This window comes from Capricornis sumatraensis, chromosome 18 (genome assembly GCF_032405125.1).
Source record: "Capricornis sumatraensis isolate serow.1 chromosome 18, serow.2, whole genome shotgun sequence".
NCBI classification, from domain to species: Eukaryota; Metazoa; Chordata; class Mammalia; order Artiodactyla; family Bovidae; genus Capricornis; species Capricornis sumatraensis.
The window spans coordinates 36,782,926-36,808,123 of NC_091086.1; the positions used below are offsets into that span (position 1 = coordinate 36,782,926).

General features: G+C 39.1%; 1 protein-coding gene across 1 annotated transcript; it reads right to left on the minus strand.

Moving 5' to 3' along the window:
* Window positions 1-16,519: 16,519 nt before the first annotated feature.
* Window positions 16,520-24,344, minus strand: MRPS30 (mitochondrial ribosomal protein S30). The gene is made up of 5 exons (XM_068990715.1): window positions 23,756-24,344; window positions 22,042-22,187; window positions 20,623-20,728; window positions 19,329-19,505; window positions 16,520-16,933 (listed from the first exon to the last, which is right to left on the minus strand). Exons 1-5 carry the CDS (start codon window positions 24,342-24,344, stop codon window positions 16,644-16,646), a joined length of 1,308 nt encoding a protein of 435 aa, XP_068846816.1. The 3' UTR covers window positions 16,520-16,643.
* Window positions 24,345-25,198: the final 854 nt, after the last annotated feature.

The following is a 25,198-nucleotide window of genomic DNA, read 5'->3' on the forward strand; positions in this document are numbered from 1 at the left end:
GCTTTGGGGCATGGGTAAATATCAACTCTCCTTTATTGGTAACAGCAGAGTAATAAAGTTTATGAAGACAGCACTCATTATGGATATTTTATTCTAACTTTCCAATTCAGTAATTCTTTCTTCAGTGGTGTTTATAATCTTTGGTGGGCAGACTCCAAGGCTGTCCCAAATGATTCACACCTCCTATTCTTGACCTTATGCAACCCCCTGCTGCTGCTAAGTCGCTTCAGTTGTGTCCAACTCTGTGTGACCCCATGGACGGGCAGCGCACCAGGCTCCCCCATCCCTAGGGTTCTCCAGGCAATCCCCTTCCCCTTTGTTATTCACTTGACACAATGACTTGGTCTTCTGACCAACAGTCTTATTACCAGACTCTCTCTATAGGCTCTCTCTGTTTTAAACTGTTCTAACTGAGAGGCCCATATGGCAAAGAACTGAAGGATGCTTCTACCCAAAGGCCAGTAAGTAATGAGGCCTTCAGTCTGACAACCTGCTTGCACCTACACAAATTTGCAGCAGATCTTTCCCTACATGAGCCTCTAAATGACACCCGTCCCCTGATATTCTGATTGCAACTTTGTGAGACTCTGAATCAGTGAATCCAATTAAGCCATGGCTTGATTCCAGACCCACAGAAACTGGTAATAGAAGTGTGTTGTTTCCAGAAAAGGTTTATAAACTCGAACCCCAAACAACAAAGTAAATGGCAATGGGATCATACTTATCAATAAGTACCTTAAATGTAAATGGGTTGAATGCCCCAACCAAAAGGCAAAGACTGGCTGAATGGATACAAAAACAAGACCTCTATATATGCTATTTACAAGAGACCCACCTCAAACCAAGGGACATATACAGACTGAAAGTGAAGAGCTGGAAAAAGATATTTCATGCAAATGGAGACCGAAAGAAAGCAGGAGTAGCAATACTCATATCAGATAAAATAGACTTTGAAATAAAGGCTGTGAAAAGAGACAAAGAAGGACACTACACAATGATCAAAGGAGCAATCCAAGAAGATGTAAAAATTATAAATATATATGTACCCAACATAGGTGCACTGTAATATGTAAGGCAAATGCAAACAAATATCAAAGGGGAAACTAATACCCCATTCACACCTATGGATAGATCAGCTAAACAGAATATTAGCAAGGAAACACAAACTTTAAATGATACAATGATACAGTGAACCAGTTAGACCTAACTGATATCTATAGGACATTTCACCCCAAAACAATGAATTTCACCTTTTTTTCAAGTGCACACAGAACATTCTCCAGGATAGATCACATCATGGGCCATAAATCTAGCCTTGGTAAATTCAAAAAAATTGAAATCATTTCAAGCCTCTTTTCTGATCACAATGCAGTAAGATTATATGTCAATTACAGGAAAAAAACTATTAAAAATACAAACATATGGAGGCTAAACAATATGCTTATGAATAACCAACAAGTCACAAAAGAAATCAAAATATGCATAGAAATGAATGAAAATGAAAACACAACAACCCCAAATCTATGGGATTCAGTAAAAACAGTGCTAAGGGAAAGGTTCATAGCAATACAAGCTTACCTCAAGAAAAAAGAGAAAAATCAAATAAATAACCTAACTCTACATCTAAAGCAACTAGAAAAAGAAGAAATGAAGAACCCCAGGGTTAGTAGAAGGAAAGAAATCATAAAAATTAGGGCAGAAATAAATGAAAAAGAAACAAGGAGACCTTAGCAAAAATCAACAAAGCTAAATAAAACCTGGTTCTTTGAGAAGATAAATAAAATAGAAAAACCATTGGCCAGACTCATCAAGAAAAAAAGGGAGAAGAAACAAATCAACAAAATTAGAAATGAAAATAGAGAAATTGCAACAGACAACACAGAAATACAAAAGATCACAAGAGACTATCAGCAACTCTATGCCAATAAAATGAACAACTTGGAAGAAATGGACAAATTCTTAGAAAAGTATAACTTTCCAAAACTGAACTAGGAAGAAATAGAAAATCTTAACAGACTAATCACAAGCACAGACATCGAAACTGTAATCAGAAATCTTCTAGCAAACAGAAGCCCAGGACCAGATGGCTTCATAGCTGAATTATACCAAAACTTTAGAGAAGAGCTAATGCCTATCCTACTCAAACTCTTCCAGAAAATTGTAGAGGAAGGTAAATTTCTAAACTCATTCTTTGAGGCCACCATCACCCTAATACCAAAAGCAGACAAAGATGCCACACACAAAAAAAGAAAACTACAGGCCAATATCACTGATGAACATAGATGCAAAAATCCTTAACAAAATCCTAGTAAACAGAATCCAACAACATATTAAAAGATCATACATCATGACCAAGTGGGCTTTATTCCAGAGATGCAAGGATTCTTCAAAATTCACAAATCAATCAATGTGATACACCACATTAACAAATTAAAAGATAAAAATTATATGATTATCTCAATAGATGCAGAGAAAGCCTTTGAAAAAATTCAACATCCATTTATGATAAAAACCCTCCAGAAAGCATGAATAGAAGGAACATACCTCAACATAATAAAAGCCATATATGATAAACCCACAGAAAACATTATCCTCAGTGGAAAAATTGAAAGCATTTCCCCTAAAGTCAGGAACAAGACAAGGGTGCCCACTCTTACCACTACTATTCAACATAATTTTTGAGGTTTTAGGCACAGCAATCAGAGCAGAAAAAGAAATAAAAGGAATCCAGACTGGAAAAGAAGTAAAATTCTCACTGTTTGCAGATGACATGATCCTCTACATAGAAAACCCCAAAGACTCCACCAGAAAATTACTAGAGCTAATCAATGAATATAGTAAAGTTGCAGGATATAAAATTAACACACAGAATTCCCATACACTAACAATGAGAAAAGAGAAAGAGAAATTAAGGAAACAATTCCATTCACCATTGCAACAAAAAGAATAAAATACTTAGGAATACATCGACCTAAGGAAACAAAAGACCTCTATATAGAAAACTATAAAACACTGATCAAATAAATCAAAGATGACACAAATAGATGGAGACATATACGATGTTCATGGATCAGAAGAAATCAATATAGTGAAAATGAGTATACTACCCAAAGCAATCTATAGATTCAATGCAATCCCTATCAAGCTACCAACAGTATTTTTCAGAGAACTAGAACAAATAATTTCACAATTTGTGGAAATACAAAAAACCTCGAATAGCCAAAGCCATCTTGAGAAAGAAGAATGGAACTGGAGGAATCAACCTGCCTGACTTCAGGCTCTACTACAAAGCCACAGTCATCAAGACAGTATGGTACTGGCACAAAGACAGAAATATAGATCAATGGAGCAAAATAGAAAGCCCAGAGATAAATCCACACAGCTATGGACACCTTATCTTTGACAAGGGAGGCAATAATATACAATTGAGAAAAGACAATCTCTTTTTGGTGCTAAGAAAACTGGTCAACCACTTATAAAAGAATGAAACTAGAACATTTTCTAACAACATACACAAAAATAAACTCAAATTTAAAGATCTAAATGTAAGACCAGAAACTATAAAACTCCTAGAGGAAAACATAGGGAAAAACTCTCTGACATAAATCATAGCAGGATCCTCTATGACCCACCTCCCATTGTAATGGAAATAAAAGCAAAAATAAACAAATGAGACCTAATTAAACTTAAAAGCTTTTGCACAACGAAGGAAACTAATAGCAAGGTGAAAAGACAGCCTTCAGAATGGGAGAAAATAATAGCAAATGAAGCAACTGACAAACAACTAATCTCCAAAATATACAAGCAGCTCCTGCAGCTCAATTCCAGAAAAATAAACGACTCAATCAAAAAATGGGCTAAAGAACTAAACAGACATTTCTGCAAAGAAGACATACAGATGGCTAATAAACACATGAAAAGATGCTTAAGATCACTCATTTGCAGAGAAATGCAAATCAAAACCACAACGAGGTACCATTTCACGCCAGTCAGAATGGCTGCGATCCAAAAGTCTGCAAAGAATAAATGCTGGAGAGGGTGCAGAGAAAAGGGAACCCTCTTACACTGTTGGTGGGAATGCAAACTAATACAGCCACTATGGAGAACAGTGTTTAGATTCCTTAAAAAACTGGAAATAGAACTGCCATAGGACCCAGCACTCCCACTGCTGGGCATACACACCAAGGAAACCAGAATTGAAAGACACGTGTACCTCAATGTTCATCACAGCACTGTTTATAATAGCCAGGACATGGAAGCAACCTAGATGTCCATTGGCAGACGAATGGATAAGAAAGCTGTGGTACATATACACAATGGAATATTACTCTGCTATAAAAAAAAGAATGCATTTGAATCAGTTCTAATGAGGTGGATAAAACTGGAGCCTATTATATGGAGTGAAGTAAGCCAGAAAGAAAAACACCAATACAATAAATTAACACATATATATGGAATTTAGAAAGATGGTAATGATGACCCTATACGCGAGGCAGCAAAAGAGACACGGATGTAAAGAACAGACTTTTGGACTCTGTGGGAGAAGGCGAGGGTGGGATGATTTGAGACAATAGCATTGAAACATGTATATTATCATCTGTGAAATAGATCTCCAATCTAGGTTCGATGCATAAGATAGGGTGCTCAGGGCTGGTGCACTGGGATGACCCTGAGGGATGGAATGGGGAAGGAGGTGGAAGGGTTCAGGATGGGGAACACATGTACACCCATGGCTGATCCATGTCAATGTATGGAAAAAACTACTACAATATTGTAAAGTAATTAGCCTCCAATTAAATTAGTTTTTAAAAAAGAGCAACCCCCCAAAAAAATGCCAGGAAGTCAAATGGCTCCTATAAAGCAGATGGAAATAAGAAGAGTGTTGTTTTAAGAAGCTAAGTGTGCAGTTATGTGTTATGTAGAATAGATCACTAATACAGTTTTGTGTTCTTAATTTTAATGTTTTGTTTTTCCAGTTTGGGTACTTTCCTCATGGCTCAGATGGTAAAGAATCTGCCTGCGATGCAGGAGACTGAGGTTCAATCCCTGGGTGGGGACGATCCCCTTGAGAAGGAAATGGCAACTCACTCCAGGATTCTGTGTCTGGAGAATCCCTTGGACAGAGGAGCCTGTTGGGCTATAATCCATGGGGGTCACAAAGAGCTGGACATGACTGAGTGACTAACACTTTCACTTTTCCAGTTTTCAAGTATTTGACTTTTTTTTGCAAATATGCAGTGACATGTTTTATAGTTTCCAGTTCTATACTTGAAATTTTCAATCTTTTATTCTATTCTTAACACAGTAAACATTAATTTAAAGTATATTTCATAGTCCAAATATTTGGTGCCCCTTTGGGTCTGTTTCTTTTTTCTACTGTGTCTGCCGATTTTCATTCTGACCATCTTTCTCCTTTTGTGCCAAATCATTATATGGATATATTATATTTGAAAAACTGCTTGTAGAAATAATTTGAGACCTAGCAATATGTTCTCTTTCTCCACAGTGGCATCTTTCAAATTCTCAGAGCACTAGAAATCTCAGGTCACATTAATCTACTTAATAAAACTTCAGATTTTTTAGGCTATCTAGTTGACTCAGTTCTAAACTATATTCTAGGTGAATAGTTTACTTCTAGTTCATCCTCGTGGTTATTCAGGATGATTTAAGGAATTCTATCAGAGCCCCAACCTTGGAAATCCTGTGCTGTAATCTGTTCTGACTTTACAAGACTATTAAAAGTCTTCCCAACTTTTCAGCCTCCTCTTCTTGGTTAACAAATTGCCCCTCCAGAGAAAAAGCAGACCCAGTATTAGATCTACCTTTCTAGATTTCCATCTTCTTCCAGATATCAGTCTGCCAATTACTCACTACCCTGTTACCTCTCTAATGCCTTTAAGTGGATATTTGCTATGAATAGTAAGATATTATAGCAGGGAGTTTAAACTAAATGATCTTCCCAGTATTTTTGGAAGCAGAAGTCGTGTTAATTCTTAGCTTTGTAACTAGTTTGTGTTTGATTGCCATTTGGGTCTCTTCTCTAGTCTGATACGGGCTCAACTGTAAGAACATCCTAATGATTCTTCCACAACTGGGGAGGATGGTACTGCAGATAACTCAACAAAATACTCTGTACAGTGTCCAAACATTCTCTGGTTGCCAACTTTGGTTCCACAAAAATGGATAAGATTTCTCTTAAACTCATGATTAATAAACTGTCAAAACAAAACAAGTCAGTTTTCACTTTGCCTTTCATTTAGCAGATGTATGGAATGTAAGTTCATATATTTTTCTAGGTAACATCTTTTATTAAAAGATCAGGTTTCACTTAATTATCTCAAACAAAATTGAACTCATTTGAATTCAATTTATCATTACTATAATGTCTGTTGATAGAAAACAAAGATCTCTAAAGCCTAAGAGGCAATTATAAAGGTTAAATTTGACCACTGATAATACACCTTCTTAATAGTAATCTGGACTTCAGGGGTCATGAACTCAATGCCTGATGGATAAAACATTAACACAAATCAGCTAAGTATAACGGATGATGTTGTCAAGTAAACAGAGGAAAAATGAGGAGCTATGGGACTGTGGCAAACTGGAGACAGTATGTCTGCTCTACAGGGACGCAAAGCAATTTCCAGCACCTATCTATTGTAAACACACAATAGAATGTAAATCTAGAGTCACCAGATTTTACTACTTTTCAAAAGAACTTGAAAGCTGGATGTTTTATAAGCCCTCTCCTTTTTAATATTTCAACTAAAACAAAAAACGTAACACCATGTGCGGTAAAGATTAATGACATAAACAGAACTCAGCTGCTAAACTAAATTATCCCTGATGCCCATTTAAGTCCTGCTCACCTTATTATTGATTAATGATTAATTGCTGGGAGAAATATCAATAACCTCAGATACACAGATGACACCATCCTTATGGCAGAAAGCACAGAACTAAAGAGCCTCTTGATGAAAGTGAAAGTGGAGATTAAAAAAGTTGGCTTAAAACTCAACATTTAGAAAACTAAGATCATGGTATCTAGTCCCATCACGTCATGGCGAATAGATGGGGAAACAATAGAAACAGTGAGAGACTATTTTGGGGGGCTCCAAAATCACTGTAGGTGGTGACTGACACTTGTTTCTTGGAAAAAAAGCTTTGCTCAACCAAGACAGCATTTTAAAAAACAGAGACATTACTTTACCAACAAAGGTCTAGTCAAAGCTATGGTTTTTCCAGTAGTCATGAATGGATGTGAGAGTTGGACTATAAAGAAAGCTGAGCACCAAAGAATTGATGCTTTTGAACTGTGGTGTTGGAGAAGACTCTTGAGAGTCCCTTGGACTGCAAGAAAATCTAACCAGTCCATCCTAAAGGAAATCAGTCCTGAATATTCATTGGAAGGACTGATGCTGAAGCTGAAACTCCAATACTTTGGCCACCTGAGGCGAGGAACCGACTCATTAGAAAAGACCCTGATGCTGGGAAAGATTGAAGGTGGGAGGAGAAGGGGATGACAGAGGATGAGATAGTTGGATGGTATCATCTACTCGATGAACATGAGTTTGAGCAAGTTCCGGGAGTTGGTGATGTACAGGGAAGGCCTGGTGTGCTGCAGTCTATGGGGGTTGGAAAGAGTCAGACATTACTGAGTGACTGAACTGACTGACTGAATGATTAATTAAGGATTAAGGGAGTAAACTTATTGGAATGGTTCCAGAGATCCTAATAAAGTGCTTATAACAAAACTATTGCTAGTTTGAAAATAAAGGTCAAGTTTTATATGAACTGAAGACCCAGAGAAGTACTTTCCATGAGTAAGTTTTCATTTTCCTAAGATCATGACAGTTTTTAGTAATTCAAACCTAGAATTAAACTGACAAAAAGTACAGGCAGCTCATTTATAAAGTTACTTGGTTACATATTTCTGCATCTTATATATCTCTACATGATAAATAACTTCATAAGGCCACAGTAAAAATGAATATAATTGCTATTATATATATATAAATCACATCTTAAAAAAAACTAAAGGTTTGAATATCTTTGTATCAATTCACAATTTTTATAAAAACATTCCAAAAGTGTATGTTTGAATTAAACTATTAAAGTATCAAGCTTCTAATCATTTATACAGTTATCTATATGAAAATAAATATTGGTTACTTTCTTCTGCCTTCAGCATTTCTAAACTGGTTGATACATGTTTTTGCTATATGTCACCAATGTAAAACTTCATTTACTGTGTCCAAAAACTAAAGAGGTAAAAAAGACAAATGAGCTGTCATCTGCATGTATAATCTTGGGTTTCCCATCAAGTCATTCCTAGAGAACATTGTTGTTGTTGTTTAGTCACTAAGTTGTATCTGACTCTTTGCAACCCTATGGACTGCCAGTCTCCCTTGTCCATGGAATTCTCAAGGCAAGAATACTGGAAGAGGTTGCCATTTCCTTCTCCAGGGGATCTTTTCGACCCAGGGATTGAACTTGCATCTCCTGTGCTGGCAGGTGGATTCTTTACCACTGAGCCACCAGAGAAGACGTTACTTGCCTTTTAAGTCCAGTGGCAGTCCCTTTACATAATTTTGGAAGGGCTTCTCTTATAACTCAGTTGATAAAGAATCAGCCTGCAAAGTAGGAGACCACAGTTTGATTATTGGATTGGGACGATCTGCGGGAGAAGGCATAGGTTACCCATTCCAGTAGTCTTGGGCTCCCTCTGTGGGTCAGCTGGTAAAGAATCTACCTGCAATGCAGGAGACCTGGGTTCCATCTCTAGATTGGGAAGATCCCCTGGAGAAGGGAAAGGCCTTCAGGATTCTAGCCTGGAGAATTCCATGGACTCTATAGTCCATGGGTTAGAAAGAGTTGGAGACGACTGAGCCACTTTCACTTACATAATTTTGAAAACAAATCAAATTATCTTATAACTATAATTATCTTTTAAAAATGCAAAAAAAGCCAAAATACAACCTACACATTAAACCTCAAACTTATGGCCAAACTATTATAAATGTTTTAGAAGCCAATTTCAAGTGTCAAAAATTATTAACAGATGATTTGTAGTGAAAAGCAGAATTGTGTAGGATGACAGTAACACAAAATGTAATCAAGATCTGAAACAGAAGTTGGTGTTTTACATAAAGTGGGGGGGGGACAAAGAAATGTGATCAAGAAATGGAGGTTCATTTTGTACTAAAGATGATGTCTAGAACATTTTTTTTTTAATTTTAAAATCTTTAATTCTTACATGCATTCCCAAACATGAACCCCCCTCCCACCTCCCTCTCCATAACATCTCTGTGGGTCATCCCCATGCACCAGCCCCAAGCATGCTGTATCCTGCATCAGACATAGACTGGCGATTCAATCCTTACATGATAGTATGCATGTTAGAATGCCAGAACATTTTATTTAAAGCAGGCAAATTATCAGAATACTTTTAAAGTTATATAGTCTCATAAGCTATAGTTAACGAAGTGCTTTAGCAGCTAAATCCTGTCTGACTCTTGTGACCCCATGAACTGTAGCCTGCCAGACTCCTCTGTTCATGGGATTCTCCAGGCAAGAATACTGGAGTGGGTTGCCATTTCCTTCTCCAGTTAATGAAGAGAAAAGCTTATTTGGATGGTAACTACTGCTGTATATTAGTCTATATCATGGAAAAAGCAAGAGAGTTCCAGAAAAACATCTATTTCTGCTTTATTGACTATGCCAAAGCCTTTGACTGTGTGCATCACAATAAACTGGAAAATTCTGAAAGAGATGAGAATACCAGACCACCTGACCTGCCTCTTGAGAAACCTATATGCAGGTCAGGAAGCAACAGTTAGAACTGGACATGGAACAACAGACTGGTTCCAAATAGGAAAAGGAGTACGTCAAGGCTGTATATTGTCAACCTGCTTATTTAACTTCTATGCAGAGGACATCATGGGAAACGCTGGACTGGAAGAAGCACAAGCTGGAATTAAGATTGCCAGGAGAATATCAATAACCTCAGATATGCAGATGACACCACCCTTATGGCAGAAAGTGAAGAGGAACTAAAAAGCCTCTTGATGAAAGTAAAAGAGGAGAGTGAAAAAGTTGGCTTAAAGCTCAACATTCAGAAAACGAAGATCATGGCATCTGGTCCCATCACTTCATGGGAAATAGATGGGGAAACAGTGGAAACAGTGTCAGACTTTATTTTGGGGGGCTCCAAAATCACTGCAGATAGTGACTTCAGCCATGAAATTAAAAGATGCTTACTCCTTGGAAGAAAAGTTATGACCAACCTAGATAGCATACGGAAAAGCAGAGACATTACTTTGCCAACAAAGGTCCGTCTAGTCAAGGCTATGGTTTTTCCAGTGGTCATGTATGGATGTGAGAGTTGGACTGTGAAGAAAGCTGAGTGCTGAAGAATTGATGCTTTTGAACTGTGGTGTTGGAGAAGACTCTTGAGAGTCCCTGGACTGCAAGGAGATCCAACCAGTCCATTCTGAAGGAGATCAGCCCTGGGATTTCTTTGGAGGGAATGATGCTGAAGCTGAAGCTCCAGTACTTTGGCCACCTTATGTGAAGTGTTGACTCATGGGAAAAGACTCTGATGCTGGGAGGGATTGGGGGCAGGAGGAGAAGGGGACGACAGAGGATGAGATGGCTGGATGGCATCACTGACTCGATGGACGTGAGTCTGAGTGAACTCCAGGAGTTGGTGATGGACAGGGAGGCCTGGCGTGCTGGGATTCATGGGGTCGCAAAAAGTCAGACACAACTGAGCGACTGAACTGAACTGAACTGAACTGAAGTTGACAACTGCAAAAATAAGGTGGGTTTTGTTTATTCATTGATTCTCTTAAACATACCTTCATGCATTCCTAACAGTAAATGTATTCAAAATAACTTTGGCTATATCCAACTAGCTTTTATAGGCAGGATTTGCATTTCAGTCTAAAGTTTGACTTACACTAATACAATGCTTTCTTGTACAAAGCACAGGAAAGCTACCATTGTCCAGACCATCTGACAAAAATGAAAAGGTAAGATAACTAGCTTTCATCTTTAGACAGTAATATAGCCCTAAGAGAATTTTATATTGAATATTTGGTGTAAGGAATAACCATTTATGTATATACTTTTACTTTCAAATGATTACATGTCTCCAATTTAAAACTATATTAGCAATTTGTGAACATATTGTGATGCAGAGTTCATGAATTGTATGATTCCTGTTTTTAAGAATTTCTGACACTTTCTGTGGTCTACTAAACAATTCTGTATCCATGTTCTATCACATTTTAAAAGATCTATTTTGTTTGTAAGATTCAAAATTTTATTGTCAACTTTACTAATCATTCCTCATTTTTAGTTACTTCAACTTCTTAAGACTAAGATTTAGTTTAAGTAACATTTGACATACTGATTACAATCTGTAATACAAAATGACATTTTAATACTACATTTTTTGTTGCCTTGAATTCTTTGAAATTATAGGTGCTCACTCTGCTTTATTCTTACTTTTGCCTAGTATGATTTTGTATACTCATTACATTTATTCATTTTGAATTCTCCATTCACTGGTTCCTCTATTAAATCATGTGCTAATCAACCACATTTTTAATAAATTTGTAAGAGACTTGGATGTTCTGCCATTTTTTCAACTGTCCTAAGCTCAACATTCAGAAAACGAATATCATGGCATCCGGTCCCATCACTTCATGGGAAATAGATGGGGAAACAGTGGAAACAGTGTCAGACTTTATTTTTCTGGGCTCCAAAATCACTGCAGATGGTGATTGCAGCCATGAAATTAAGACGCTTACTCCCTGGTAGAAAAGTTATGACCAACCAAGACAGCATATTCAAAACATTACTTTGCCAACAAAGGTCAGTCTAGTCAAGGCTATGGTTTTTCTAGTGGTCATGTATGGATGTGAGAGTTGGACTGTGAAGAAGGCTGAGTGCCGAAGAATTGATGCTTTTGAACTGTGGTGTTGGAGAAGACTCTTGAGAGTCCCTGGGCTGCAAGGAGATCCAACCAGTCCATTCTGAAGGAGATCAGCCCTGGGATTTCTTTGGAAGGAATGATGCTAAAGCTGAAGCTCCAGTACTTTGGCCACCTCATGTGAAGAGTTGACTCATGGGAAAAGACTCTGATGCTGGGAGGGATTGGGGGCAGGAGGAGAAGATGACAGAGGATGAGATGGCTGGATGGCATCACGGACTCGATGGACGTGAATCTGAGTGAACTCCAGGAGTTGGTGATGGACAGGGAGGTCTGGCGTGCTGCAATTCATGGGGTCGCAGAGTCGGACATGACTGAGCGACTGAACTGAACTGAACTGAACTGAACCTGTCTATATATTTGGAATCCCCAGGTGGCACTAGTGGTAAATAACCTGCCAGCCAACACAGGGAAATAAGAGGCTCAGGTTCGATCCCTGAGTTAGGAAGATGCTTTGGAGAAGGAAATGGCAACCCACTCCAGTATTCTTGCCTGGAAAATCCCATGGACAGAGGAGCCTGGCAGGCTACAGTCCATGGGGCTGCAGAGTCAGACATGGCTGAAGCAACTTAGCAGGCACGACAGATTTATCTAGACTAGTCTAGATTTCTTCTGGTGTAATGTTTCCCCCAGAAGTCTAAACAATGCTACATTGTTCCCTAATGTTGTGTTATATGCATATATGATACCAATTAGATTTTCTTAGTAAACAACTTTTTTTGGGAAATGCTTTTAGAAAACACCCAATTTGGGGTAAACGAAGTAAACACCAAATTCCCAGGTAAATCTTGAACTTTTCACCTTCATTCACAGATCTATCTACTTACTCTTCTTCCTGTTTTCGGAAAATGCCATCTATCAAGAACCAAATCAAATGCTACTTGCTCCAGGGAAAGTTCCTAGGGTCCATGCCAGTCAGAATTAACATTTCCTTTATCTGAATTTATGCCACTGATATACCACTGTAGCACTGACTAGATCTATAGTGTACTACTGGAGAATATCTACCACAGACCCTGGAGTCAGACCACCGTGGTTCAAATTCTAATCCTGTCTCTTTCTAGTTGTAAGGAGTACGACAAGGCTGTATATTGTCACCCTGCTTATTTAACATATGCAGAGTACATCATGAGAAACACTGGACTGGAAGAAACACAAGCTGGAATCCAGACTGCCGGGAGAAATATCAATAACCTTAGATATGCAGATAACACCATCCTTATAGCAGAAAGTGAAGAGGAACTAAAAAGCCTCTTGATGAAAGTGAAAGTGGAGAGCGAAAAAGTTGGCTTAAAGCTCAGCATTCAGAAAAAGATCATGGCATCTGGTCCCATCACTTCATGGGAAATAGACGGGGACACAGTGGAAACAGGGTCAGACTTTATTTTTGGGGGCTCCAAAATCACTGCAGATAGTGACTGCAGCCATGAAATTAAAAGATGCTTACTCCTTGGAAGAAAAGTTATGACCAACCTAGATTACTTTGCCGACTAAGGTCCGTCTAGTCAAGGCTATGGTTTTTCCTGTGGTTATGTAGGATGTGAGTTGGACTGTGAAGAAGGCTGAGCACTTAAGAATTGATGCTTTTGAACTGTGGTGTTGGAGAAGACTTTGAGAGTCCCTTGGACTGCAAGGAGATCCAACCAGTCCATTCTGAAGGAGATCAGCCCTGGGATTTCTTTGGAGGGAATGATGCTGAAGCTGAAACTCCAGTACTTTGGCCACCTCATGCAAAGGGTTGACTCATTGGAAAAGACTCTGATGCTGAGAGGAATTGGGGGCAGGAGGAGAAGGGGACGACAGAGCATGAGATGGCTGGATGGCATCACTGACTTGATGTACGTTGAATCTGAGTGAACTCCGGGAGTTGGTGATGGACAGGGAGGCCAGGGGTGTTGTGATTCATGGGGTCGCAAAGAGTGGGACACGACGGAGCGACTGAACTGAACTGAAAGTTGTGCCCTCTACATCTGCTTTTTTTTTTACATGAAGGCTGAATGAGAATGCAGTATCCAAGTTGGAATAAAGAGGAACAAGGGAAGGAAACAATATTCCAAGCATTGGTAACAATAAATAAAAGACTGGTGGAAAACAACAGTAACAACAAAACCAAGAGCAACAACAAAGGTAATTTTTGGATGAACCTTAATTATTAGCAAGAATAACAATTTTACCAACTGACAACTGATTTTGAAACATAACAAACCTAGTTTCCCAATCTTTGGGACAGAACAAATGCAACTAGCAGAAACATGTTAATGTTACTTCTAAGGTCTAAGAACCTAGGTTGCATATAATTCATCAGGTGTATTACTCATCATCCGTGAAACCTTATTAATGTCACTTTAACTTCCTTGAGTCAGCTTCCTATTTGTGCAAAATATTGTTCACGTTTTGGAGGGTTTGTGTAGGGATCTAAAACTCTGTGCCATGTTATTACAAAAATACTTTAAAAAAAATAACAAAACATGTACATATTCTCAAGCATTTGAATTACTGTCTTTGTATTACTTTTAAAACGACAGAAAATGCAGCAGGACCTGTGGAGTCTTCCAGGGAACAGAACTCCTGTATACCTCATCTCTTATTTACAGAAAAGCTTTAGCCTCCAAGGCCTTCCCTCAGTTCCAAACAGCAAATTCAATCAGAGAAATGAGACAATGCAGAAACAAGCAAAAATAGTCAGGCAAGACAACGCTTAAACTACCGCACAACTGCACTCATCTCACACGCTAGGAAAGTAATGCTCAAAATTCTCAAGCCAGGCTTCAGCAATAAGTGAACCGTGAACTTCCAGATGTTCAAGCTGGTTTTAGAAAAGGCAGAGGAACCGGAGATCAAATGGCCAAAATCCGCTGGATCATCGAAAAAGCAAGAGTTCCAGAAAAACATCTATTTCTGCTTTATTGACTATGCCAAAGCCTTTGGCTGTGTGCATCACAATAAACTGGAAAATTCTGAAAGAGATGGGAATACCAGACCACCTGACCTGCCTCTTGAGAAACCTGTATGCAGGGCAGGAAGCAACAGTTAGAACTGGACATGGAACAACAGACTGGTTCCAAATAGGAAAAGGAGTACATCAAGGCTGCATATTGTCACTCTGCTTATTTAACTTATATGCAGAGCACATCATGAGAAATACTGGGCTGGAAGAAACACAAGGTGGAATCAAGATTGCAGGGAGAAATATCAGTAATCTCAGATATGCAGATGACACCGCCCTTATGGCAGAAAGTGAAGAACTGAAGAGCCTCTTGATGAAAGGGAAAGAGGAGAGTTAAAAAGTTGGCTTAAAGCTCAACATTCAGAAAACTAATATCATGGCATTGGGTCCCATCACTTCATGGGAAATAGATGGGGAAACAGTGGAAACAGTGTCAGACTTTATTTTTTTGGGCTCCAAAATCACTGCAGATGGTGACTGCAGCCATGAAATTAAAAGACGCTTACTCCTTGGAAGGAAAGTTATGACCCACCTAGACAGCATATTAAAAAAGCAGAGATATTACTTTGCCGACTAAGGTCCATCTAGTCAAGGCTATGGTTTTTCCAGTAGTCATGTATGGATGTGAGAGTTGGACGATTAAGAAAGCTGAGTCCGAAGAATTGATGCTTTTGAACTGTGGTGTTGGAGAAGACTCTTGGGAGTCCCTTGGACCTCAAGGAGATCCAACCAGTCCATCCTAAAGGAGATCAGTCCTGGGTGTTCATTGGAAGGACTGATGTTGAAGGTGAAACTTCAATACTTAGGCCACCTGATGCTGCAAAGAGCTGACTCATTTGAAAAGACCCTGATGCTGGGAAAAATTGAGGGCAGGAGGAGAAGGGGACAACAGAGGATGAGATGGTTGGATGGCATCACTGACTCCATGGATATGAGTTTGGGTAGACGCCAGCAGTTGGTGATGGACAGGGAGGCCTGGTGTGCTGCAGTTTATGGGGTCGTAGAGAGTCAGACACACTGAGCAACTGAAATGAACTGAAGACAAAATAAAACATAGTCATAAAACAAAGTCAAAGACCTTTAGTTCCTCCTTGAAGGTTTTAGTTAATATTCTAAGACCCCAGCCAGGTTGGAATCAGGTTGATAATGTTGACTCCCAAAATACCACCTGATTATCTCATTACCATCCAATCAGAATAAGGTCCACAATCTGATCAGGCACCCTGCTTCCCTCCTGCTTCCCTAGCATAAAAGCTAAAATTCTACCTCAAATTAAAATCATTCTTTAGGACATTAGTTTGTCATCTTCTCAGCTTGCTGGCTTTCCAAATAAAGTCATTTTTCCTTGCCCCAACTCCTTATCTCTCAGATTATTGGCCTGTCATGCAGTGAGTGGTATGCAGTAAGTGATACGCGCTTACACACAGAAACAAATAACACCAAGTATTGAAGATTATTCAATTAGTCTCATCAGTCACATATGAATGAAATTATTTTTAATCAACATACTGTATCTAAAATTAAATCTCTTAGTACTTTGAGCAAAATGAAAGGTCTAATCACAGGTTAAAGTAAAGAAACATTTGTCTCAAAATCCATGTATTTAATATTTGACAGAAGTCTCATTACCAAAATTCCTTTTATTGTTCCTTCAGTGAAATTTAAGTATTCCCAAAGTCCCAAAGCAAATGTTTTTTCTTAATTTACCAACAGCTGTGCTTTGTCTTCTTCTGGTCTATTTAGTAGAAAGTGAACTAACTGAAGTAAAACGTCATCATTAAAACCTTTGACATCATTATCTTCGATTGTTTCATAGAGAGGCTTACTTTGTGTCCCCCAACATATATTTTTACGAGGGTTGTTTTGATCAGCCTGCGTAGTCAGTGCTAAAGTGTTTAACTGGTAACAGAAAAAGGAGAAGTATTTTCCATCTGTGATCACACCCTGAGAGACAAAAGGTCGAGTAACGTCTGCTTCACTCCAGAATCCTGTAGAAGAAAAGTTATGCTGAAACTTATATATAGAAATATATTTTACCAAAACAAAACACACACACTAGAGGATATAAAATACCTCCTATAATCTGGATATTTTACCTACCAAATTTCTAAAGATCTCAATGTTTTCACTATCTTCTCCATCCTAATTCTATATTCCATTTCTGCATCAAGAACTATTTCCTTCCTTCTAGGATCCACAAAGTTCATGATACACTTTTTCGACAACTTTGGACTTCATCAGATTTCAACCTTAACTCATTTCACCTAAGAAGAGAAGTGAGCTCCATTTATGCAGATGTCTCCACATCATTATTCACCAACCCTAAATATGTTCAAATTTCCCTTATACCAGCAGCATCTACCACCCAATAACCATTAGACATTTATTTCACCAAATCTACAAAAAAAAAGAGCCCTCAGAAAAACCCTTCACTTTCTAAGAACTTAAACCAGGTAGTTATCAGATGAATTCTATGTCTTAATTTATAATTCAAATTGGTTTTATGAGTTGTTTTCATTTTGCCTAGTGTATTTTATGTCATCATAAGGTTCCAGGATATCTGAATATCTTTATTATTCAAATTTTCTGGCTGTTTCTTGGTCCAGGCTGACTGGCTTTCATACTTTTAAATTCAAGGGGTACGCAGTAAGTTGTAAATTTTGCCACATATATATTTAAATCAACTTTAATGAATACAGCCAATAAACAGTATTGTTAAAAAAAAGAATTATAATATAAAAAGAAGTACGTTATTTTTTATGAATAAACTATGCCATTCTAACATCTTCAATAAAGTTTCCTCTTAATTTTTCTGATTGTCTGCTTGTATTCCTATTCTTATCTATTTAGTTCTATTATAAAGACATAAGTCAACAATGGTGAGTATGAGGTTAAAAATACATATACAAAGGAAAAAAAAGGTGAGCCTGGCAATAATTAAATCACTGTTAAAACTCCTCCTGGATGTTTATATAGGAGTAGCAGTGGGACCCCACTCCAGTACTCTTGCCTGGAAAATCCCACGGATGGAGGAGCCTGGTAGGCTGCAGTCCATGGGGTCGCTAAGAGTCGGACACGACTGAGCGACTTCACTTTCACTTTTCACTTTTCACTTTTCACTTTCATGCATTGGAGAAGGAAATGGCAACCCACTCCAGTGTTCTTGCCTGGAGAATCCCAGGGACGGGGGAGCCTGGTGGGCTGCCGTCTATGGGGTCGCACAGAGTCGGACACGACTGAAGTGACTTAGCAGCAGCAGCAGCAGCAGCAGCAACCTAGGTATGCATTCTATTACTTCTGGTTTTGTAACAAAAGTCAAGTGGTTCACAATGGGCTCTGAAAGTCCTCTGTGACATGCCTCCAGCTCCCTCTATCTCACTCCAGCTCCCTATCTTCATTCTCCCACTCCCTTTCTTCATCAGCCTTCATGCTATTCCTTAAACACTTCAAGTCTGTTCTGACCTCAGAGCTACCTGTCATTCCCTTTGCCTGGAAGCCTCCTTCCCACAAGTTTATGCAAAGATGGCTCCTCATCCGCAGATCTCTGTTCAAATGAAAATCTTTAGAGACCTCCCCTGAATTAACTCTAAAAGTCTAAAGTGCTTCTGCCCCATGCCTCATTTATACCTGCACCCTATGCATAGTCTCCCTTTCATCTAGTATGTTCTCTTCAGAGCATCACCACTAGTCGGAAGATTCCCTGAAGGAGGGAACGGCTATCCACTTCCACTATTCTTGCCTGGAGAATTCCCATGGACAGAGAAGCCTGGTGGGCTACAGTCCATTGGGTCACATAGAGTTGGACATGACTGAAGTGATTAATACTTTCAAAAACACTACATGTTTACTATCTTTTACTATCCCTACTATAATGTAAGCTCCAGGAAAGCAGGATCTCTCTCATTCAACACTGTATCTCCAAAGCCAACAGTGCCTGGTATGTAAAAACCATAAGCCATTAACTGAATGAACTGTCTCCCAATCTATACCCTAGATATGGTCCTCAAAGAAATTATACATGATAACTGATTTTATCTAAAATTTAATCCATGAAAGCAGCTCATTTTCTAGTTTCAGAAAGCTGTTATCATCTAGAGTTGATTCAGTTAGCTCGTCTTTGAAATATTTGAGAATATCATCAGAAAAAAAATGCATTCACACAAAAATGGTCAGAGTAAAAGATGACAGTAACTAACAAATTGTCACTAACCAACTACAAATGCAAAATATTTAATTATGGATTTTAAAACAACTGCATTGTGTGCCAATGCAAGTTTTCAAAGTGTTAAGTTCTACCTACGTTTTATCCTAAAGAAAATAATTTGACCTGCTAAATTCTTAAAAGGTTTTCCAATAATATTGATGCCATCAAACTAGTTTTACCTTGATACATAGCCTGTGCTCCAGTCCAAGCAAAAAGGCTTGCAATAGCATTAGCTCTAAAGATGACTTCTATCTGATCAGCACAGTTTTGTTTCAAAAGCCGTTCCCTTTTTAATTTGTCAGGTAGCAGATGAAACTGGGTATGTCCATAACAGAGTGGATCTGCTGTCCTTGTGCCTGAGAGCAAAATAAAAACATTTCAGATAAAATGCACAAGTAAGGAATCTAGAAACACGTCCTCAGTATTTACTTCAAATGCACATATCTCCTCTACTCATTATGTGATCAGCACTCAAAATACACAAATGGAAAGCTTGGTTTACTTATTGTTTATAAAAAATTTCACCTGAAAGTACAATCTGCCAGCTATCATCAGTCCAAAGAATATATGTAAAATTTATAATTCCCTATTATGTCAGTTTTCTCAAACTCCTTGGTCATCATTGGGAACTCTGTCATCCTCCTGGTCATATTCACCAAAGGATGCAAACATTTCATAACTTTAAAAACTTCCTTTATAATGCTGACATTCTTGATTTTAGTGGAAAGTGTTTTCAACCAAAAGTTCCCCATAATTCACTCTCCAAGACCACCACAGTGATTGATAGAGGACTGATAAAACAGTTCTGGAGGACCAGCATACAGCTGCTTTCTTAAAAATGTTTTTCAATCAGCTAGGAATTAATAAACAGAGAAAAAGTAGCCAAAGTATAAGCTGCATGAGGGCAGAGATTAATTTTTATATTCCTGATGGTTATCATAGTGTGTTACACAAATGGGAGGCTTTTGTTGAAAAGCAGTCCCACTCCTTGGCACATATCTGGAGAAAACCAGAATTCGAAAAGATACATGCATCCCAATGTTCATAGCAGCACTACGTACAAAAGCCAGGATATGCAAGCAACCTAAATATCCTTCAACAAAAGAATGGATAAAGAAAATGTGTTGTGTTTGTGTGTATACACCTTTGTGTGTATGTGGGCACGTGCGTGCCCAACGGAATATTAGTCATAAAGAGGAAAAGAAATGTGTCATTTGCATGGACCTAGCGACTTTCATGCAGAGTAAAATTAAATCAGAAACTATAACTTTTTTAACCTTAAATACTGTAATTCAGTAGAAAGATAAAATTTTAAATGATAAGTTGAAAGAATACTTTCTTTCAATTTTCATGTATGTTGCAAGCTGAGATGAGTTACATTGCTCATGGACAGGCTGAACTTCTTGGTCATCAAAAATTAATTATGCAAATTTGCACAGGACACTGAACACATTTATTAAAAGAGAAACTTACCGATAAAGATGGCATTTTCATATTGCCGTTTGAATAATGGGAGTTTGTCTGGCTTACAATTCTTAACAGGGATTTCTACAGGTACAGAATAATCCAGTGGCACAAACTTAAAGAAAAAAGTCATAAGTAAATTCACAGCAACACTAGCATATATTTTACTCACATTCTTAATAGTTAAAAATCTTAAATGATTAAACTCTATCATCTAATGATGGGCCAAGTCTAGCCAGCTGTTTTTCCAAATAAAGTTTACTGGAACAGTCATGTAAATTCATTTACATATGGTACAGGACTATTTTTACATGATAAGAACTGAGAATGCAACAGAAACTTATGGCCCCTAAAGTCTAAAATATTTACTATTTGGACCTTTGCGGAAGAAATGTGCCAACCTCTGACATGGACAAATAGATAATATTCAGAATACACTTGCTTTCTCCAAAAGAACTGGATACCTGTAAAATCAATACTTCTAGCTGTAAAAATGTGATTTACAATGAGATAGGATAGTTCACTATAAATTATAATCATAAACTATCATCAGTATTTTTATATTAAGAAAATGAAAAGATTTGTATGGTCCTAAAAACTGATGTCTTAACCTCACTTAAAATGATTATCTGACCTCTGCAGAATATACAGTTAAAAAGCTGAAAAAGCATTTCAGATGAGATGTACTCCAAATACACTTGGAAGGAAAGGGCTCTACCCAAAGCTTTTTATCCTTCCTAACCCATTACCTAGCACAGGGGTCCCCGACTCCTGGGCTACGGACAGATACTGGTCCATGGCCTGTCAGGAACCAGGCTGTAAAGCAAGAGGTGTGCAGCAGGTGAGCAAAGCCTTGTCTGTATTTACAGCTGCTCCCCGTGGCTCACAGTACTGCTTGAGATCACAAATGACAGTGGTCTTAAAAGTATGTTTGAGACAACTTCTAATCTCCGTATGTTTAGTCAAGGCAGATTGTCAAACTGCCACAAAAGCACTGCAAAGCCTACTTCCATTTCCTACATCCTATCTTTGTGAAGCAGGGTTTTCTGCAGTGATAGTGGGCAAAACGAAATTACAGATTGGACAAAAGCAACATACTTTTGGTGTCACGGTCTCCCATCACCCCCAGATGGGACTGTCTAGCTGTGGCAAACAAACTCAGGGCTCCCACTGACTCTGCATTATGATGAGTTCTATAATTACTTCATTATATGTCACAATTTAATAATAACAGAAATTAAGTGCAAAATAAATATAACACTTGACTCATTCTGAAATCATTCCCCACCAACTCCTGCCCCAAGTCCAAGGAAACACTGTATCCCATAAAATCCAGTCCCTGGTGTCAAAAAAGTTAGGGACCACTGATCTAGCATGCTGATACTTCCTCTTCAACTGTCAACAGACACATAAGCAATACATCCTTACCTCAGGGAGTTGTCTGGATATTCGAATCTGGTTGTGTGGTTTATCGTTTATCTGGTATCGCACAGCATCAACTCGACCTTTCCGATGACCACTAGGAATAATTTCTTCACCTCGCAACCAGTAGAAGTGAACTGGGCGGTTACAATCTATCAAAAGATATTCAAAACATTTTTATCTGATAATCTGAATAAATCTAGTTATTCTCAGAATACCAGGCTCAGCAATACAGAATTCAAGAACTGTGCTAATTGAAAATACACCAAGAATTACTCTTTGGTGTAAGTTAAAGTTTGAATTATGTGATAACTTAAACGATCACAACATAAAGATAATGCTTAAACTGTCATTCTCTACCTGTGCCACAGTACATTAAGCGTTGTGACCAAAGAGGTTTCTCAGTTAAGAATAAACACAATATAAGAGCAACAGCAATCTCACTCACCAGATTTAAGAAGTTTAGTAAGTCACATCTGTCTCATGAATTACTAATTCAATCTTCACAATAATTCTCAAAGGTATGTATAGTTGCATCATCTCCATTACATACAAGAGGAACCTAGGTCTTGAGCAGATTAAGTCAACTTTCCCAGGCCATCAATCATGAGGAAAAGTCTGTGATGGTTCCCTGGAGACCACTTCATTACCAACTGGCAGGGAAGTAACAAGCACACTACAAGACTCAGTTGAACATACACCTACAGTTAACTTAATATTTATTAAGATACCTACAGGTGTGGCAGATACAAAATCACGAACGCCTCAGAAACACTGATCTTTAAAATACTATCCATTAATTATTTTTCAAGCCTGCTTTTAACAGTAAAACAGAAGTTGCCGACTGTTTATTGGAAACCCAAAATGAATGGGTTTGAAGCCTGTCCTCCAGTTCTACCAGCAATAGGTTCTTCGACTAAATGAACTTTATGACTCTGTGCTTTGGGTTTGTTTGGTTTTTATGAAAACAGTGCTACCTACTGTAAAGTTATTGTAAGGATTAAATTTGGCACATATAAAATACAGAACAAGGTCAGGCATACAGGAAGTGCTGAATATACGTTAGGTATTTTAATCAATACCATCTTTAATCTTAACAGTTCTATGACAAAGTGGTACCATTATCGTATTCTCACCTTGAAAATGAGGGAAAACGAGGCCAAAATCGGTTTATAAACCGCCAAAAGGTCAATAACTTGGTGGAAGAGTGAAAAGGCAACCCCAGGTCTGTCCCGCTCTCTAGAAGCCCCTTCTTTTAACCAACACTACTCTTCCATTTGGCTGGACCTTCTCTAAACGGTACAGTTAGTATGTGGAAGTACAGACACGGCAACCCAGTCTCCGGACGCGGCCCCTAGCTAGGAGCGAAAGGACTGGGAAAGAACTGACCAAGCAGAAAGAAATGAAGATGGGGCAAATTTGGCCGAGAGGCCTTCCCAGGCTTCCCGGGTGGCGCTAGCGGTAAAGAACCCGCCTGCCAATACAGAAGACAGGAGAGCCGGCTCCATCCCTGGGAGGGGAAGATCCCCTGGAGCAGGGTACGGAAACCCACTCCAGTATTCTTGCCTGAAAAATTCCATGACAGAGGAGCCTGGCGAACTACAGGCCACGAGGCAGCAAAGAGTCGGACACTACTGAAGCGACTTAGCACGCAAGCATGCACCCACGGTCCCCTACTATCCCCCACCTCCCCCGCCCCGAAAGGCGGCCCGAGGCTCACCGAGGGCGGCGGCAGCCAGGACGGGATTGTAAGCGCTGAGCAAGCCGGTGAGGGAAGCTACCAGTTGGTCCAAGAAGGGTGAGGCGACGGTGTAGCGTTCCTGGTAGATGGGCGCACGCTTCTTACGCCGCAGAAAGAAGTGCTCCTGCAGGAGGCAGTCACAGGCGGCGGCGCGCAAAGCAGCGAGGTCCAGAACCTGCGCGGGCTCCCGATCTGGCTGGGCAGGCAGCGGCGGTAGCCCCGAGAGGAACACGGTCTTGGTGAAGTTCTGGTACCAGCGGTCAGCGTTCAGGGCGAAGGTCTGCGGGTAAACCACGTATTTCATGAACTGCATCTTGGTAAGAATTCGCAGCTTCTCGTCCACCGACTTGGCCGCGTGCACCGTGGCGTGCCATCGCTCCACTCGCCGCTGTCGTGCTGCCTTGCTGTCGGCAGTTAGGGAGGCCACGATCGGCGGGTAGCGCGCGACTGGGGCCGCCTTGACATCTGATCCGGTCACTTCTGGAGCCGTGACGGCGGCCTCGGCCGCGGTGTGCAATGACAGCCCTGGACCTCGGAGCACAAACCTCCACGACCTGGCCGCCGCCATATTTTCCCGGTTCAGTCCCAGAGGTCAACTTTAGCAATTGTCCCTGCCTTCTTGCCGTAAGGACCAATCAGAAGGTGGAATCTGAGCCAGTTTGGGGCGGACGATTCTTATTGGGCTTGAGAAACCTTACGCCATTCACTTCTTAGCCAATCATAGAGCTTGTACAGCTTGGCTTTTTTCGTGAACCTAGGAGTTTGTTGTTGAAAGGAAGAACTCGTGCACCGATAGGTTTTTCGAGATGTGGCGGGGAGGAGTGAAACTTTTAAATAGGGTATGCTGCCTGTTTAGAAACAGGGCAAAATTTTTGCCAGAAACACTTTAGGAACAGTCTTGAGCGAAACCTCTTTCCCTTGACTAAATTTGCTCATTTCATTTTTGGATATAATAACATCACTTTTCAATTTTAGTTCTTGGGGTTGAGACCTGTTATTGAAAATACTGACCTAACATGTTTTTTGATACATGCTTACTTTTCAAATGATGAAAGCTTACTCATAGATGACTAGTGCTAATTTTTAGGAAAATAATTCCATATCAATCTCTATGCTAGTTGATACGTAGTTTGTTTAATGATATAATTCACAAAAAGAGGAGTATACTTTTACTTGGGTTTAACTTTAAAAAAAAAAGGAAATAAAAACTATTAAGGAATTGTGTTTAAGTTTTGCATTGTGTTAAAAGCAGTGATTATTTCAACATAAGTTGGTCCCTACTACTCTGTGAGCTCCTTGTAGTAGGGACTGTTTTATTTTTGATTCTTCAGTGGCCAATGAACCTTGCATAGTGGGTACTTACCAAATATCTGCCGAAAAAATTCATCAAAATCAGTAAAACTATTAATATAAGGTCATTTC